The 20150-nt window shown below is 35.3% G+C and overlaps 1 protein-coding gene across 1 annotated transcript in view; it reads right to left on the reverse strand.

Moving 5' to 3' along the window:
* WDR27 (WD repeat domain 27) overlaps nt 1–20150 on the reverse strand; it is a 71567-nt gene that overhangs the window by 47358 nt on the left and 4059 nt on the right. Inside the window, exons 4-16 of the mRNA XM_074864613.1 lie at nt 20003–20116; nt 17936–17987; nt 14819–14892; nt 13803–13917; nt 12394–12526; nt 9242–9345; nt 8731–8798; nt 7649–7782; nt 6287–6363; nt 5584–5662; nt 4979–5050; nt 3688–3791; nt 804–893 (exon numbers count right to left, since the gene is read on the reverse strand). Of these exons, the coding sequence (XP_074720714.1) occupies nt 804–893; nt 3688–3791; nt 4979–5050; nt 5584–5662; nt 6287–6363; nt 7649–7782; nt 8731–8798; nt 9242–9345; nt 12394–12526; nt 13803–13917; nt 14819–14892; nt 17936–17987; nt 20003–20116 (1216 nt within the window). The remainder of the gene's footprint in view (nt 1–803; nt 894–3687; nt 3792–4978; nt 5051–5583; nt 5663–6286; nt 6364–7648; nt 7783–8730; nt 8799–9241; nt 9346–12393; nt 12527–13802; nt 13918–14818; nt 14893–17935; nt 17988–20002; nt 20117–20150) is intronic.

Raw genomic sequence — 20150 nt, forward strand, 5'->3', positions numbered from 1 at the left:
CCACCACTTCTTCCACTAAATACAATTTAAATTACTCCAAAAATCCCCAGTTTTCAGAAATCAGTTATCAGAGTTATCTACTTAGAAATAATTCTCTAAAATAACTTAGAATAGTCTACTTTTATACTTGTTAAGGCCTGCTTATGACAGCCATCTTCCATTAAGAACTTCCACAGAAAATTCATTTAGCAGGATTGATTTAAAGTCATAACATTTACTGTTATTAAAAATTTAACAGATAGTTATTCTAGAAATTTAGAATTATTTTCTAAGGTTCATTTACAGTGTTAAGTAATGCATGTGTTTGCACATGCATACACTTTTACAGATATGGATTTCTCCATAGGAATAGTCCCTTTTTTAAAAATAGTTGTTCTTTAGAAGTTTGGAGATGCAAACCAAACACATTTTTTGCCAAATCATCACAGTCATTTTTTCCGCTAATAATCTATTACAATACACTACTGCAATGTGCACATGCATTATCATTACAGTATATTGTCTTTATTATTTCTATTTAATTATTTTAATATACATACACAATTAAGACTGCAATATATATCATGATAGATTACTATTTACATCTCTAAAAATTGAGAAATGGGAAAACCCAGTAGGCAATTTAATTCTAGAACAAGATTAACCAATCAGAGAAATAACCTCTACATCTTAAATCAGCGGTATCCCCTCTCCCTCCTTGTTCTCAAGGTGATTTAAGTAAGTGGAATGTTTTAATTGCTATGCCATTTTGGGTTAAACTCAATCATATACTATTTCTTTAATAATGTAATTCATAAATTTACCTGAAAAGACATTATACGTATCGGTGAGATTGGAACTGAGTATCAGTACAGTTTTGTCAGCCAGGCCACAAGCCAGCATCTCTCCATCCCCTGTAAAGAATGTCTCATGATTTATATTTGAAAGCAACAAGGACCTAATGTGCTGTTTCTTTTAATCATAAAAAATCACATATGTCACTACAACAAAACACAAACCAGATATTATTTCCTACACTGGTAGGAATTTGTATGCAATTCATTTCTTGTTCTGACATATTCTCAAAACCGTTATTCATCACAAGGCAGAAATTCACTTTTCACAAAAAAAGGGCTACAAAAATTTAAGTGCAAAAATTTTTAGCAGTCATTTAAATCTATTTCCTTACACTAATTTTTTAATATCCTCTTATTACCTTCTTATTAAAGTCATATCTCCTTTTCTTATATATTACAATAAAAAGCACATATTAGTCATTCTGGATTGCTTCTTAAAGATGATAAATTTTCTTCATAAGGTAATCCTAAAAACTATCCAAGTGCAGTCAGACTGTTCATTTATGTTGGTAATCAGCAGGAATACACAATGACAGGACAGACTCCCTTCATGACTACATAATGGCATGATTTGTGAAATTTAATTGTTTGCTCAAAAACTTTTTCTGAAAAAAATTAAAATAATAAAGAGCAGATACATGAACCAATGAGAAAAAATAAGGGAGGGTGGAGCAAGAGAAGACAGCAATGAGAGAAAGTATGTAAATGAAGTGCAGAATTCAAATCACTGCTATGAAGTTCACCATGAAAAGTCTTTTTAAAGGGGTACCACCTGAACAGCCCCTTCATAAATCCCCTGAGCATCTTTACAAAGGGAGAGGAAATAAAAGTCATGCTTGACTTCACCAACATTATGCACTGCTATTCACTGTCCAAGTGTCATCCACATTGCAGGTTCAATACTATATTCCACAACACATTTTTTTCCCAAATTATGGCAATATAAACAGATAAGAGATCCATATTTCTAATCTCTGAGAGTTATCTACTAAAAGTGAATTTTAAGTGAGACACACAATAGGGTAAGAAGAGCCATTCCAGAATCTTTTCTTCTGTTATCAGTTATTAAATGTACCATCATACTAAACTGGCAAAGAGCTACTTTATAAAAATATTTTGCAGTTTATCTGACCATTTCAGTTGACTTTTTCTCCAAGTACTAGTAATTGCACATACTAAATAATGCTGTTAAATATTTCCATCACAAAAATAAGATAAGTAGTTCTGGACAAAATATTCCAAAAAATGTATGCCCTACAAACTCAAAGGTATGAAGTCTTTGAGCTAAAGGGTGGTGCTCTTCTGCAGGTTTCCCCCAATTTTCCTAAAGTTTTGACTATATATTTTCAACAGGAGAACTGATTGGTAAGTATATCAGGTAAGTGATATAAGGTAAGTCACAGAATTAACAATATATAAACATTCTTGTGCACACAGAATGAGAGAAAAAAATTTTGCATAGAATATTGGAGGCTTGCTTAATGGAACATCATCTCATATTCTGAACTGTTTTCTACACAGAACAACAAGTCATAACTTGTAACACCTCCAATACTACAAAAGGATGTTTAATAAATCTAAGAAGGCTTGCATTAACTCATTAATGCAACTTTACAATCTCTTAAGTTTTACTTAAGTTTTCTATTTCATTTTCTTTCTACTATGTTTAGATGCACATAAATATTATTGTGATTCATACTTTACAGAGACCACTTGAAAGATTGTTCCAAGCTGCAATTCCAAGTTGCAAATTTGCAACATAAAATATACTGTAAATCTAGGAACCATCTGGTCAACACAGACTCCAATAACAGAACCCCTTTTTACAAGCTTACAATAAGATGATTTTTTTACTCCAAGAAAAAAAAATCTCTGCAATTTTCGCTAAACCTTGTTTTGCTAAACTGTGGTTAAGTTGTGTGTGTGTGAGACAGAGACAGATGTTCCTTCCTCAGAGTAAGTAAAAGAGGATTTATACTTAAAATGCATTATCAAAACTATAACGTTGCTTTTCTTTGATAAAAAAGAGCTTTTAGTTTTAAGTGCACATAACATTCCTAGAAATAAACTCTCTCCAACCAACTTCTTTCAGGAGCCATAAAATAATTTCTTCCCATTCTCAAGGGAACAGAGAGATGGCTGGAATATATTTTAGAAAAGTTACTGATTGCATCTAATTGTTTTTATTTCCTGAAGATGAAAGTTGCTTGTCCTCAAAATATATATAAATATATATATATTTAGATACTTTGAAAATATCATGGTTTGCAAAGTGTACACTGACATAATTATATACTTGGTAATACATCTGATTGCTAATCTAAGAAGTTGTTCCTGTATAATCATATTTATGTGGATTGGAAATGACTAATTACAAGACTCACTTCCAAAGCAGTTAAGAAAAATACCCTTCTTTGGATTATATGGAAGAATTCTTTTTTTTATATTTTAATATATAAAAACTGGATAATCTTTGCATGAGAAATAGGAGTGTTCTGATTCTTTTGAAACAGAAATTCAGCTTTTAATACACCCTAATGACACTAAGTATATGTCTCAGAAAATAAATTCCTTAGTGAGTGAACTCGTTAGACCACTAATTTTCAAGTTGTAGTGGTAAAGCCATAGAATAAGTCCAAAAGGAAACAAGATGTAAAATCCTTTTGTGTACATGTTGGCAGCTTACATGGTTTTGCAAGTCAAAAAATGATCAAACAGAACATGATATTGCCAGAAAGTTTTCTGGAAATTTATCTAGTAAATCCATGGTCTTAATAAACCATGTCACACAAATTTTGTTTTTCTTCCTGCACACTGACACAACTGTAGATTTTATAAAGCCTGTACATACCGGAATACTGAATGCAGCAAATTGGTGTTGGTTTACAAGTAACAGATATCTCTTTCTCGTACTTGATTGGAGGATAACTTTCCAATGGATATTCTTTGGTTTTACTTCAAAGAAGGAAAAAAGAGAAAGAGAAGAAAAATATTATGATATCTAAACGCAGTACATTTTCATTTCAGTTATGAAATAAATGTGTTTTGGGAGCTATTCTAAACTTCTTTATATAAATATTTCCTGGAAAACTTATGTTAAATCCAAGATAAGAGGCAGAATGAATTTTATATTGTCATACTTAAATTACTCTTATCACCAACTGTTATGAATTCATGAGATCAAGAATTAACATAGTCTTGTACATAAAATCAAATTTCTTAAATTGCATACCTATCTAATAAAAATGCAAATTCTACCTTGTTGTGACAATAAGCAATATGAAAAATATCTCCATACGTAAAAATAATTACACTGATCATCTATTTAACAAGATACTAAAAAAACCCCCACAAAAAGTTCTAAGTAGCTTAACCTATCATAAAATAGTGCAAACCAATCTGAAGTCCTCATCTAAAGGCTTGCCTATGTGTGCAAGGATTACAAAAACTTAATCTTGAGCTATCAAGAGTTTAAGAAACAGGTTTTTTTTAAAAAAAAAGAAAAATGATGGCATTAATCATTCTTTATTTTTGTTTGTACTACATAGAACAAAGACTTTATATAATACTAAAGAGAAAAAATGTGTGTAATATCCCTATTTAACATGTCACACCAATTAACATGAAAGTGCCAACTCTAAAAAAACATTCATTCTATTCATTCTTTGTGTCCACAGTGATGATGAATCCACTGGTCAACCTGTACCATTATGTATACTCTATTTAAATCCATTAGAGTAAGTTTGCATTAGCTTAAAATAACATAATTTATGGGTGAATGAGGCATGTGATCTGAAATCACTAAGTCTTACTGTGCCACATTCAGTTATTTTTGTAACTACAATTGCAGCTTAAGAACATGTTGGGACTATGCTTCCAACTATACTTAGCACCGGTTCTTTATAGCAACAAAAATATAAGAAAATAGATATGTATTTTTTCTTTTATACGTAGGATTTACTCAAATTTAATTGATAGTCTGATAATCTGAATCACTTGCTGCAGTCATTTTATAACAGATTTACAAAGCCTTTTAGTTCCAGTGATACCCCTAAAGAAACTACAAACCATATTTCCAACAGAACTGTATTTATCCTCATTTTAATTTGCTCCTCCTCTAATGAAGTTTCTAGATCACCTACCGTTTACAACTGGTTTTCCACTTTGATACCTCATTTTTCTTCAGGTTATTATTTGGAGAAAACATGGTCATTCTACAAGAAAAAACACAGACTCTCCTATATGAAATATTAAATGTTTCATGAGAGAAATAGTTTGTTTCAAACAAAAAACAATCCTACTTCCTTCCCACTATTTGTCTCCTAGCAATGTCAGTAGGTAAAATAACATACACATTGATGACAAGATAACTTTCTAATGATCTAATGCTCGAATTTGCACTTAAATTTTGGGTTTTGTGAGTTATCTGTTGCATAATACATTCTGAAGGTCAAAATCCATTCATATAAAAGTTCTCAGACATTTCTTTCTGCAAGCTGAAGAAACAAGAGTTTAATCTAATGAAAGGGACACAATGCCTAATATAGGTTTTGAAAGGAAGTTGAACACTGACCAGAAGCTGCAAAAATTTTGGTTTACAACATCTTTTTAAAATTATTTTGTTTGATAAAATCATATCTGGTTTTCACAGGTAATCAGTTTCACAATCATGAGATTACATGGCTCTATCATGTGACAAAATATCACACACAAATAAAACAGACAAAATAGTAATGTATCTACTCACCGTGGTGCTGCTGTATAACCTGATGACTTAATTTTATTATGGAAAACCAATGGCTGATCTTTCACTGTGCTTTTCACTCCTATAGTAAAACAATTTAATTTTCATTAAAATTTTTTAACATCATATTTTTACAGTTAAGGTAGATACTTAGTTAAGCCAGCACAGTAAAAATATTTGATGTCTCCTTATGTTACAAAACACATTTATGACCAAACACTCTAAAGTAATAAGAAAAGGAGATAAATATGAACTGAAAAATGAAATGTGAAATATTTTCATATGAAATATGAAATATTTTTCATATTAAATATGAAAAAAAATCACCAAAACAGGTAATCAAAGTTAAGAAAGAAATGACGAATTATACAGAAAAATATATTGCATGTTATGGAAAAAGAATGACTTATGAAAAATGTAAACATTCTACACTCTAACTCTGAAAATCCACAAAAAGTTCTCAGAGGATTGTTTCTGAAAGAAGAAAAATATGTTATTAGAATCATTTTCACTACAAATACATATGTAAGATATGAAATACTACTAGAAGTATAAAATTCTTCCTACTAATATAAAAATATAATGCAATATATATTTAAAACAAAATCAATATATTGATTGTATTAGGCACAAGCCAGTTGTGAGTCAGTTGCTGTTATTAAAAATATAACTTTATTAATTCCTTTCAAGACTAGTTTATACTTACCAAGTGTTTTACTAGCAGGTTCTTTCATGTTTTTCTTTAAACCTTTACACAAGGGAGAATTTGTCAATAAAGAACACCTAAGTTATAAAACCAAGCACAAAAATCAATCAATGCAATGGACAAAAGCATCAAATTAGGAAATGGTGTTAAAATTCCTTTTTAGTGTGCATGTGTGTATGTATATGTGCAATACCAATGAGCTTTTCGTAAACAGAAATAAGGCATAGTGGACTAGTTATCAGCTCAGATTCCCAGTAGTACAGACTAGCCTTGGCCCTGACTAGATTCACAGACCATTGCATTTACATGTTAAATCCCATTTCTGTGAATATTAACTGATGATTTTATTATAAGCACTGAAAGCTGCACTTCAGTGAATATTGTATCATGCTTGATCAACTTGATAAACTTCTACAATAAAATGACTGGCTTGGTAGACGAGGGGAAGGCAGTGGCTGTTGTCTACTCAGAATTCAGTAAGGCTTTCCACACTGTCACCCATAAAATCCTCATAGAGAAGCTGATGAAGTACGGGCTAGATGAGCACACAGTGAGGTGGATTGAAAACTAGATGAACAGCCAGGCCCAGACAGGGATGATCAGTGGCATAAAGTCTAGATGGAGGCCAGTAACTAGAGGAATACCCTAGGCATCAATACAGGGTCCAATTCTGCTCAACATCTGCATTAATAATCTGGATGAAGGAGCAGAGTGTATCCTCACCATGTTTATTAATGACACAAAACTGAGAGGAGCGTCTGATACAACAGAGGTTGTGCTGCCATCCAGAGACATATCTGCAGGCTGGAGAAATGGGCTGATAGCAACCTCATGAAGTTCAACAAGGGGAACTGCAAAGTTCTGCACCGCGGGAGGAACAAGCCTATGTACCAGTATATGGCTGTAAGGAAGACTCTAGAGCCAGGCTCTGTGCCCTGTGAAAGGACAAGAGGCAATGGACAAAAACTGAAATACAGGATGTTCTGTCTGAACACCAGGAAACACTTTTTTACTGTGAGGTTGACTGAGCACTGGTATAGGTTGCCCAGAGAGGTTGTGATGCCTTCCTCCTTGGAGATACTCAAAAGCCATTTGGACATGATGCTGGGCAACTGACTGTAGGCAGCCCTGCTTGAGCAGGGCAGTTGTTGGACAGATGACCTGCAGAGGTGCCTTACAACTTCAGCTATTCTGTGATTATGCGATTTCTCCCACTCAATACAACTAAAGCATGACAGGAAAACAAGTAAAATAAAACCACGTCAACAAATAGCACTATACAAACCCATCTAATGCACTTCAGTATCAGGAAAAAAAATTCATAATCCAACTCAAAGGAAAAATAATTTGGTTATTCTGTACCTGGCAATAACTGATAGACTGTTCTTGTTTCCACGTAGGAGAAAATCACTTTGCTGACTTCTCACCAATGCAGCAAGGTTAACTTCAAACACAGCAATCACATCTTCAAACATTGAGGTGATCAAGCATAAAACCTGCACCAGTAATTATACCATAAAATAACACTACATTTACATCATAACTTGAGCACCAACACTGAAGCATTTATAATAGAAAATGAAATCACCTTCTGTCGTTTATGAAAATTAGTCAAAAATATCCATGGGTTTAGTCTTGCAGAGCATTAAACAGTAAAAAGTGGTTAATGCTGTCCTTCAAAAATATGCTTATGTTGCATAAATACATGTCTTAACAGACTTGCATACATAACAGTCCCAGAAATTCCAATACCTTCTACAATAGAGATACTTCTGCAGTAAGAGTTGTGAAAAAAGCAGCACACATGGAAGAAAGATTGTTTTCAGAGACATGCTGAGAACATGCTAAGAGCTGAATTTAAAACAAAATCCTTTAAAACAGAACACTGCTATGTTAAATATGTAGAAAGGCTGAGATCCAGCTCAGTTCTGTAGCAAAACTGTAACATCAGAAATGTAGTATACAGACAAGAATGCCTTTAATTTCCTTAAAAGCAGTTTTAGTGACTTTCCACAGAAATTTTCCCACAACTCAAATAGTTTTCACAGATTTCTTGGAAGGATTCAGAAGCAGTTCATCCTAACATTGCTTGAGAAACAAGGTGTAACAATGCTTATATCTTTTTTCCCCTAAAAGATCGCCTCTGCTCCCACAGTGATCATTCTTGACATTCAAAGTCCACACCAAACACTATAAAAAACAGTTCTCCTTTTGCTTATTAATCACTTTGGACAGTATACAAACTGTGAGAGCTTTAAAACTACCTAGCTATTTAAACTACTAGATTCCATCAAGAAGAATCAACCTTCTCCAGAGAAACTACTGTGTAATTCACATCAAGCAAATGTGTACATGAATCTTGTAAACAAAATGTGTAATTAATATTTATTGAAAATAACTGGAAATGTAAACATTCATTAAATCAATGTTTACTGTGTACTGACCTTTCCATTAACTGCCTTCCTTGTTAATGCACACGATCTGGCAAATCGAATGCTGAGGTCACTGTAATCTTTACCAAAAAGAACATAGTGCTATAAAATTGTATTTGCATTTCAAAAGAAAAAGCTATCATCTCTAAGACAGGAAAAAAAAATTACTCATACTAATTTGACACCACCATAATCCAGTCTTCAGTGTATATCCTTCTAGCTTACCTCCACATTTTAAAGTAGGAGTAGAATAACATTCCTTGTATTTAACACTCATGAACTGCAAAATCAAATAAAAATTCATTGCTAGCCACTACAGAAATCTAGTGCTGACAAATCTCCTGACACAAGTCAGCAGTGCCAGAAAAACATACGAAAAAGAATTAGAAAAAACATTTATAAAGAAAAACACTTAGTTTCTACTGTATTCTCCTATTTCACAAATGAATTCTTACACTATTTATATCAGATAACAAAGGAAAGCAATTACATTATAGTGTAGTCAGAGATCTTATAATCATACCTTTGTAAGACAAAAAAGCTTCTAATTCAAAGTTTCTCAAATTAATTATTAACAAGCCAGTAGAGCTTCCTATCCAAAAATAGCTAGTATTCAGGGCAGAATATCTATTAAAAAAGGAGAAAAAATTATCTGAGTACAATAAAGAAGCTTTTGTTATTACCATACAAGGCACAGCAATTGGGGTTTTCAATACTTGTTACCCAGTCCCAGTACAACAACAATAATAAACCACACCAAAAAAGATATTAAAGTTACAGCATTTTCCAAAAATCTGTAGTTCAAAGTAAAAAGTCTTATCCAAAATTGGGGAAGTTTTGAAAACTAAGGACACAATCATTGATTTTATGTAAATGCTCATGGCAAGTCTAAAACAGCATAGGAAATACTTTTCTTCAAAAATTACTGTGTTTTTTAACAGTTGGAAGATGCTGTAAAAGCACGGTATACACAATGAGTAAATTCAGAGAGGCAAATCCATATATATTTTTACTTTTACCACCTGTAATATGAAAACACAAAAAGCAGTGAAATTTAAATGTGTTTGTACATAGTTAAAGTCCAAGAGAAAAACCAGCACAAACTAAGGAAAAAAAAAAAAAAAAAACCAGGAAGCCTGGAATGTCTGTCTTAGTCTGTGCTTAGTGGCAGTAGTATTGCTGTTATGTAATGAAATCCATCCTTCACAAACACCACAGAGTAGACCAACTGGTTATGTTTTCAGTCAACACCCTCACAGAAGAAAAATGTTATCAAGCATAAGAAGATTATAACAAAATAACAGTTGTCATTCTCAAAAACTAAAAAATGTTTTGATAACACAATAAATAAAAATTGATATTAACATTTTAATAAATTTTCCAAATAAGAGTGAGTAGACTTATCAGCTTGATTGGTAAAGTCAGACCACAAGAGTTGAAGTAAGGGTATGGAAAAATTTAAAGCTGAAACTTGCCATGAAATGACTCAGCACAGTGGCTCAATAAAAAAAAAAAAAAAAAAACAACCAAACAAGCAAATCCAGAAACAGTCAAATACTGTCAAATACTTTAAAAAGCAGACTGGGAAAGACAGTTTCAGTTCTGGTTCGTGATACTTCTATGTGCTCTATATAGTTTTATTTGTGGTTTGCACTACTTTCATGCATGGCAGTAACAGACTGATTTAATTTGTGAATTCTTTGAATTATTTATAAAGAAGTTGCACTATCAAGTTATTATTAACAACAATATCAAGTGATATACACAGGAAGATGATCTCACACCCACTTTACAATAATAAAATGCCATCCGCTGTGATGAAATTCCTCAATGTCAAAATGCTTAGGGAAGTATGACACCCACAATTTTTTGGAAATCATTGTTGCAAAAATGTTTCACTGTTGCATTTCATGGCAGGCAGGAAAAGTGGTAAATCAGTGATTGCTCAGTGATTGCTCAGTTGTTCAGACAAATCTGAACCACCTGCTAAAACCAACACATGGCAATTTAAAAATTAAACAGAAAAATACTTCTAAATTAAAAACTCTAAAAACAGAAGATAGTGGAACTGGGTTCGTAGTAAGAATTTAATGGTCATGGTTGTTTATAAGCAGAACAAAACCTCCAACTGTGATGTGATAGCTGAAAGGGTAAATAGTCCTTAGATGTACAACACCAGGCAGTATCAGGTGGGTATTGGAAAGTAATGTTATCTCAATTCAGAAAATTATTTCAATTAACTTATTACTGTGGATCCATTTCAGGCAACCATGTCCAAAAAGGGCATTAAAAAAGAAAGGAGATTGAATTTCAGAAAAAGTTCAAAAGCAAATGTTTAAAATGTGTCTTATACAATGTGCAAACTACTTTATCCAGAAGTGTAAAGATAAGTTGTTCATGAGCTAAAATTTGCTATGCAAGGAGGGAACTTGATAGTAGCTGTCTCTAGACTATCAGAATAAAAAACATACTAAACGCCAATAACTGTACATGAAAAGAGGGCAATTCAGATTAGAAATAAAATGGAATGAGTTAGTTGCTGGAACAACTTAACTGGGGACATGGTGGATTCTTCATCACTGGAAAATTAGCCATCTTTAAAGATGTGCTGTAGTTCAGATCAAACCTATAGTTTTGAATGAAGACAAAGTTTTGATGATTTGAAAGTGGTATTATACAAGCAATAAGACTAACTGACTGTAATAATTCATCTTCTGGCCTTAAGAATTCTGACATTCCATTAAAGTATGTCTCATCTCAACACATCTTAAAAATCACCACTTCTTTCCTCAAAGCGGTATTCCTTCTGAAAACGTAGGCATCATGAAAATAACTCTTTGTTAATAATTACTTCAATTCATAAAGACAAACAAAGTTCTCCAGGACTGCTGGATATTTTTCTTCGCTGTTTATCAAAATCTGTTATACCTGTGCATACCACCATAGGGCAAAGGTAGAAGAAGAGTTTCCTACAATGTGATGTGGATGAGAAATTTATCCAAATGACAATTGTAAATAACAACAAAAACAAGTTGTTCTATGAGACAGTTCTTGTGGCAGTATCCTGAACAGATCCCCAGGTGCTGGATAATATGGTTAAACTTCTCTTCAGGAAAGAAATGCATTATAAAATTTAATTTAGATATCTCTCCTCTACCTGGCCAAACAATTCCATGGGAAAGAGTAAAATCAGCATGCTTTGAAATGTCTGTCTCTCTGTCAGAAGTTTGTCTAGAACAGGTTATGTAGTTCAAAAGTTATTTAAATTTGGAAGGCAAATTGACACAGGCACACAGGACTGCATCAGACTTATTTCCTTAGGAAAGCAAACTAAAAATAAATTTGACTTTTTAATTCTAATTGTCTTCTTAATTATTTTTTTAACTGATCTTCCCTGATCAACTCCTACCAATAGATGTTAAAATGGATATTCCCAATACCATTTTTATAAAATTATTTTTTAGACACAAAACCAGTTTTAATTTTGTATCAGTTTGTGTATATTATCTGCTGAAGAGTAGGCCACCAAAACTTGCACATCACTAAATACATTCTTTGACTTTCCTATTGCACTGTTAAAAAAATAGTAAATTGCAGTGAAAATAATCCAAGATCCATAGGAACTCCTAGGAATAGATTCCAGCCAAATACTTGGTAGTATTTTAAGGGACTTACATGTTTTCTTCATTATGGAAACATACTAGAAAGTCACAGTGTTCAATGAAGAGGACAGGCAATGATGTTTCCACTGATCCTTCTGGTCTCACGTTGTTTGTTTTGCAAAACTTGGAAGTATTTTGCCCTTCACCTAAGAAAGACAATCAACAATACTAGCTATCAAAAAACAGTTAAAGAAAGGAAACAGATAGGATTTAAGAGGGAACTGGAAGTAGTAGAACAGCATAAACTAAGACCACGCTCAAGAAGTTTCTATTTCAAAAGATGGATATATCTTAAGAGCTAGCGCTCTTGAAATATCTTTCCTCATTACTATGTTATTTTTAGCACCATCTCTTTCAAATACTTAGAGATAAAATCCAAAGAGCCTACTTAAGGAGTCTGAAGAATTTAGGTGTGTTCACCTCAAAAAGTGACTCTAAAAGCTGTATTCCAACAACCCTTAAAGGTACTGGATACCTTTCCACTTAGCCTGATAATTCCCTTGACACTAAAGTTACAACATAATTCAAAAATAAGATGGAAAGCCACCTCAGTTTCATCTTCCCAAGGAGCCTCCCCTCCATTATGCATGCGCAGTTCACATCTAGGAACTACTAGCACTGGATTCAGCATTAGGCACAGACACTACATCATTCTCTTTCAAACATCCAGAGATAAAATGACATCCATATATTTTCAATAATAAAAAGAAATGTAAAAATTCTTTCTCATTAGGTTAGGACCTTGGGATTATTGAAGCTGGACCACTAGGCAGCTAAGAATACAACAGTCATTGCAGCCAGAAAAAAAGCAAGCAAGAGAAAGCAGATCTCCCCTTCCCTAAAGAAAGCTCCCTCTTTTTTGCCTTTCGGAGGACCTCAACTCACTTCAGCTAGTGTGCAGGTAGTCTGAATGCCTCATTTGGGAACATGGAATCACCTTGCTGAAGCTACCAGTGCAGTGTTTAAAGACTTATAAGTACTCTGTGTTATACCACTAGAAATACCACAGCCAGGGAAATATCATATCATGGAGGCAGTGGTATGGATACAAAAAATAAAAAAATAAAAAAATAAAGAGATTCCTAGAAGCTTCAAAGGTAACTGACAAATTGTACTCCACTTAGACAATGGATGAATTTTTAGGCAGTGATTCTGCTCTCACTGAAGCCTTGGGCAATGAATTTAATAAAAAACAAATGCTTAGTAGCTCACATCATGCAATGTTTTATAAGCAGATGCATTGGCCAAGATTTTATTACAGACATACATGCATAATTCTTTCCAGATACGTCAAATAATTCTTTCCAGATATGCCAATACCCAACTCCATATCAGCTTCAGCAAGAATTCCATGCCACAGTCTGAGACTTATAACTCTATCACTTATAATAAATTCTCATTATTCTAGAAGCACTGTGCTACCTATTTCTTTTCCAGATTTCCACACTTTATTGCAGAATTTCTCTTGCTCTTTCTTTAAGTTGATATGTGTTACACAACGGTAATTATGATCACTGATTAAACTGAAGATCCAAAGCTGCAAGAAAAAGAAGAAGCAATAGTAATAACCTTCTAACACTAAACATAAAGCTTACATGAATACAAACTAAAGGTACAATATTTTAAAATGTTAATGAATTTTTGTATGTGGAATCTCACCTTGGACCAGAAATTCAATTATATGCATTTCTAAGATTATCAAAGGATATATTCAATATTAGCAAATCATCAATTTGAACTGCACATCTAATTCCTAGATTTATGTCTTTGAAAAAAACTCCTCATAGACTATTTCCCACAATTAAAAGTCACAGGAAACCTGCATGTAATTGCTCATTGAGTCATGTACATGAATTTCATTTATACCTTTCTCTTTTTAGGCACCACTATAGTTACACCTTTATTTTTCTTCACAATTCCCTGAATGGTAACACTGAAGGAAAACAGCTGAAAAATCTCACATAAATATATTCTTAACGTTATATTAAAGAGGCAGTGAAATGCATATTCACATTTATCACATTTTGATAAGAATTCCAACATCCTGAAATCATAATCTCTTCCATTTACTGTCATGTGTTTCATTCCTTTGCCAAATTAGGAGAACCCTATTTTTCACCTATTTTCTTTTAAAACAGATATATTTATAGCCTCTCAGAGTACTCATCTTATATAATCAGTGATTGTGCCCTTAAAAACTATCTTGGTTTTCAGGAAAAAGTTTCCATTTCATAATGTACCATATATTATCCAATATATCCATAATTCATTAGGTACCATATATGGTTTATGCTCAAAGTATCGAATTATGCTTACTAAAATAACTGTTGCAACAGTTGAAAACATGTATGCAGATTGTGAAGCTTTTGTATATACAGATACATTAATAATAGCTGACTGTTTTGACATAGAGATTAAGTTTAATGTGTAATTCTTACCGTTCCCTCAGCAGATCCAGTGATAAACTGTTTATTTTCTTCATCAATTAGCAGACTTAGCAAAGGAAATGCTGCTTCAAAACAAGATAAAATTGTTTCTAGAGTACACATAAATCAGATATTTAATTAAAATACATGATTCAAAATTGAATCCTCCTATTCATAAAGATGGGTAAAAAAAACCCTTATTGTCATTCTTACAGTGGCGCAACACTTTGTGTGCCTTAGCCTTTGTGTTGATAAGGGCTTTCCATCTGCAGGTCTGTGCCCTGCCTTTCACCCAAGCTGACGTGGCAGTGGTTTTCTGTACCCTTCCACCCAAGCCGCTGTGGCATGGTTTACTAAGCCCCTGTGGCAGTAGTTTCCCCTTGTTGTTCCCATGCTGTTACTCTCATGGCCTTGCACCTGCAAACCCTGAGATTGCAGTTAAGGCAGGTTTTCAAGGGAAGCAATTGCCACAGGCAGCCAGCAGGGAATCAACCCTTTTTCTTCTCCTTTCCTACCATGTGGTTTTAGCTTTTAGTTTACCTTAGGTCACAGAATCACAGAATCATCTAGGTTGGAAAAGACCTTGAAGATCATCTAGTCCAACCATTAACCTAACACAACAGTTCCCAACGACACCATATCCCTAAGCGCTATGTCAACCCAACTCTTAAACACCTCCAGGGACGGGGACTCCACCACCTCCCTGGGCAGCCCATTCCAACGCCTAACAACCCGTTCTGTAAAGAAATGCTTCCTAATATCTAGTCTAAACCTTCCCTGGCGCAACTTGAGGCCATTCCCTTGTCCTATCGCTTGTTACTTGGTTAAAGAGGCTCATCCCCAGCATTCTGCAACCTCCCTTCAGGTAGTTGTAGAGGGCGATGAGGTCTCCCCTCAGCCTCCTCTTCTCCAGACTAAACAACCCCAGTTCCCTCAGCCACTCCTCGTACGACATGTGCTTCAGACCCTTCACCAGCTTCGTTGCCCTTCTCTGGACACACTCAAGTAATTCAATGTCCTTTTTGTAGTGAGGGGCCCAAAACTGAACACAGTAATTGAGGTGCGGCCTCACCAGTGCCGAGTACAGGGGCAAGATCACTTCCCTGTCCCTGCTGGCCACGCTATTTCTGATACAAGCCAGGATATCATTGGCCTTCTTGGCCACCTGGGCACACTGCTGGCTCATGTTCAGCCGGCTGTCAATCAACACCCCCAGGTCCCTCTCTGACTGACAGCTCTCCAGCCACTCCTCCCCAAGCCTGTAGCGCTGCTGGGGGTTGTTGTGGCCCAAGTGCAGCACCCGGCATTTGGCCTTATTGAAACTCCTACAGTTGGCCTTAGCCCATCGCTCCAGCCTGTCCAGATCTCTCTGCAGAGCCTCCCTACCCTCGAGTAGATCAACACTCCCACCCAACTTGGTGTCATCTGCAAACTTACTGAGGGTGCACTCGATCCCCTCGTCTAGATCATCAATAAAGATGTTAAACAGGAGTGGCCCCAGAATCGAGCCCTGTGGGACACCACTCGTGACCGGCCGCCAACTGGATTTAACTCCATTCACCACAACTCTTTGGGCCCGGCCATCCAGCCAGTTTTTTACCCAGCCAAGCGTGTGCCCATCCAAGCCACGAGCAGCCAGTTTCGCCAGGAGAATGCTGTGGGAAACGGTGTCAAAGGCCTTACTGAAGTCAAGGTAAACAACATCCACAGCCTTTCCCTCATCCAATAAGCAGGTCGCCCTGTCATAGAAGGAGATGAGGTTTGTCAAGCATGTCCTGCCTTTCATAAACCCACGCTGACTGGGCTTGATCATCTGGCTGTCCCGCATGTGTTGTGTGATGGCACTCAGGATGAGCTGCTCCATCAGCTTCCCGCGCACCGAAGTCAAGCTGACAGGCCTGTAATTTCCCGGATCATCCTTTCAACCCTTCTTATAGATGGCCAATTTCCAATCTGTCGGGACCTCCCCGGTCAGCCAGGACTGCTGGTAAATGATGGAAAGCGGCTTGGCGAGCACCCCAGACATCTCCTTCAGCACCTCGGGTGTATCCCATCTGGTCCCAGAGAGTTGTGTGTGTCTATGTGATGCAGTAGGTCACTGACTATCTCCTCCTGGAAGCTTAACAACCAATCTCCATGCAGCTTGTACCCCCAAAGTGTGCTCCGATCACCACTAACAGCACCACAAGCAGGAATGACCAAGGGGAGTGTGAGCAGGTCCTGCTGAAAACTATATGGTTCCTGTAGGAAATGTGCTATTGGAGGAGGGGTCCCTCCTGCACTGGAGACAATGCTTGCCCTCCTCCTCTTCTCTCCTTTTGCTCTTGTCTTTCCACAAAAGTAGCTTTTACCTTTAAAGTCAATATATGCCATAAGCTGCAGTCACTGCTAATAAATCTACATATTGTATACCTAGAAGTATCCTTTCATGTCATATACAAAACATGAAAGAAAACAAGCATATAGTACTCAGACAGTGGAACTGCACCTACAGAACAAGAGAGCTCCATTTGCATACTGAGTTACATGAACAGCCTACACAAAAAAAACTGTTTATGAAAGTACACTAAAACTATCTACCCAGATGTCCTGGTTTAGCTAGGATAGGGTTAAGTTTCCCCAGCAGTGGGGAGGAAGCTCTAGCTGGGTTATTCAATACCATGCTGATGTCACGTCCGAGGCGCCCAAGCGCGGGAGAATCGGTGAACGTGTGTTTTGTGCGATCGCTCTCCTCACTGCTGTATCCGTATATTTCTTGCTCTGTTCATTGTTATTACTGTTATCTGTTATTGTTATTGTTTGTTTTGTTGCTGTTGCACTGTTGTATTAAACCTTTCCTTATCTCAGCCCCGGGGCTTTGTATTTCACTCCCTTTGTGAGGGAGGGGCAGCAGCCGTGTGGTCTCGGACCCCAGCAGGGACTAAACCACCACACCAGAAGTACACTTTAAAGCAAAATGTATTCACTACTGGCTTTAAAGGATAATATATTTACTACTGCCTAGTCTACTAGAATTATTTTCACTAAATCAACTAAATACTTCTACAATAACTTTATATTATTGTTTAGAAAGATGATTTTGTTTAGAAGAGGCTATGAAAAAGTATATATAAAAAAAAAAAAACTTACTTGTTAATACTGCTGACTGATATATTAATTGTCTGGCAGAATAGTCCCACACCTTTATGAAAAAAAGAGTAAGGATAGGCATCTACTTAGATCTTTAAGGAAAACACAAACTTCAACAGCCATCATGTGGTGAAAAGAGAGAAAAGCAGCCATTGAAAGTGATGCAATATGTTAAGGACTTTTTTTCTAACCACGCAGGACTTTGTTTAATTGATAAGTATCCATAGTGAAAAAGGTGAAACTCACCTGGTATGGATACACAAAGTAATTAGAAGTAACCATTATCATCTTTGTTTTGGCTGATCTCCTAGTGACTTAAGCTAAATTAATGAAAAGATGTACTTGAACTGGCTCTAGATTTCACACAGGGAGATTGCATAATTTCACAGTTTTCATATTGGGCTCTGGCATAAAAGATCATTAGTAATAATAATTATACTTACTATGATCTATAGACCCACATGTAAGTCAACCTGCATTATTAACATGACCGTTTCTAAGTGATGCATTCTATGTTTAATAGTTGATTATGAAAGCCAAATAAAACCAACTTTTTCCCCTCATGTTGTTACTTCTATGAGCCCTACTCTCCACAGGTACTTCCACTACATTTTTGATAGCTATCACAGCTGGGGTTGAAAAAATCACAGCCAGGCAGCCCTTGCTTTCTGAACATGGCTGTGAGCCTTTGTTTAGCTCCCACGCCTTTCTCTTTGTTCATGTTTCATTTCTCTGAGAATGTAAACATCATTCCTCTGAAAAGCTGTTTCCTAAGACTGTGTTTCACAAATTTCTCTGAAGAGATTCTCATCTGGTTTACCTCTTTAGCCAAACAAAAGGGCTAGGGGAGCATAAGGTTTTGGACGCTGCAAGTCCTGCAATCACAGGAGCCAACTATCACAGACTCCAGCACAGCTGCCCTCAGAGAATTACCCCTGATCTACAGAATCAGGCAGAGAAAATAAAACTTGAAGACTTACTAAATTATTTGAGACACCTGCAAAATATTTTCATGTGATTGTCATTTTAGTCCCAACATTTATCAAGGGGAAAAAAAAAAACAAAAAACAAAAACCACCCAACCAATTATTCATTAGGATTTTGTATGATTTATCAAGTCTTCATTAAATTAATATGAAGAAGCATATAGATCTTTTCCTTCAGTAATTTTAACCTTGATTTAATTTCTTAAATCAACACAAACAATAAGAAACAATTAATCAGAAAGTCAGAATTATTAATCTCTCCCAAAATTCTAATGCAGTTTTTGCATTTTTTTTGTCCAAGACCAGGACAAAAATCAAAATCACATTTTCTCCAGAACAGAGTTACATAAAAATTAAATTTAGGGAAAAACAAAACAAACCAAACCAACCTTTGATATTGCAAACTTTAATTTTACTTTATCTTGTAGAACCAAATGTTGGGCTACACTTAGAATCCTACAGAGGACAATCAGTAGCAGACTAAACTGTATCTAATCAAGGTACCCACCCCAGTATCTCCTGGAAAATACATGTAGATTCACTCAAGCTCTTTGTTTCCCCTTACTGTCTAAGTTGTATTCAATTGTCGTCATGTACAGCAACAGCAATCCATGGTGTCATCATACAAAATGTTGTCTGGTAAAAAATCCTACCACTACGCAATAACCCATCCATTGCATGCAATAACCCAAACCAATATTCCCGAAAGGGAAGATTCTAATCAGTGTCAGCAGACTCCAAGTGAAATACTTTCATTCAGTTCAGCATACCTGAAACATTTCAGTTACAGCCAAACTGATCAAAACATTTTATTTCCATTTTCTAGATGATAATAATAACCGAAGTTAACACTTCGCTCTAGAAAGTTTTGAATTTACAAAACCTGCAGTGCCCTTTTAAAAAAGAGTAATTAATTTTTTACAATAATTTCCCAAGCAACTCTAAGAACAATGTTCTGATCTCTATAAAGTCAAAGATGTTTTTTACTTAATCATCAGAGAATATTTAAAGGGAAAAAAAAGACTATTTCACATATTCACTAAATTATATTGTTTTAAGTGCAGCTCTACAATTTCCTTGCCTTAAAGGTTCTGTCTTCTGACACTGATATAAGCATAGTTTTCTCCCATGTGCAAAACTCGGCAGCAGTCACTGGAGCCAGGTGGCCATGCAATTCAGTTAGTATAGCTTCAGTCTGTGATAAGTCAAAATAAAAACAGATTAGTTTT

Source organism: Strix uralensis, chromosome 3, assembly GCF_047716275.1.
Source record: "Strix uralensis isolate ZFMK-TIS-50842 chromosome 3, bStrUra1, whole genome shotgun sequence".
NCBI lineage: Eukaryota > Metazoa > Chordata > Aves > Strigiformes > Strigidae > Strix > Strix uralensis.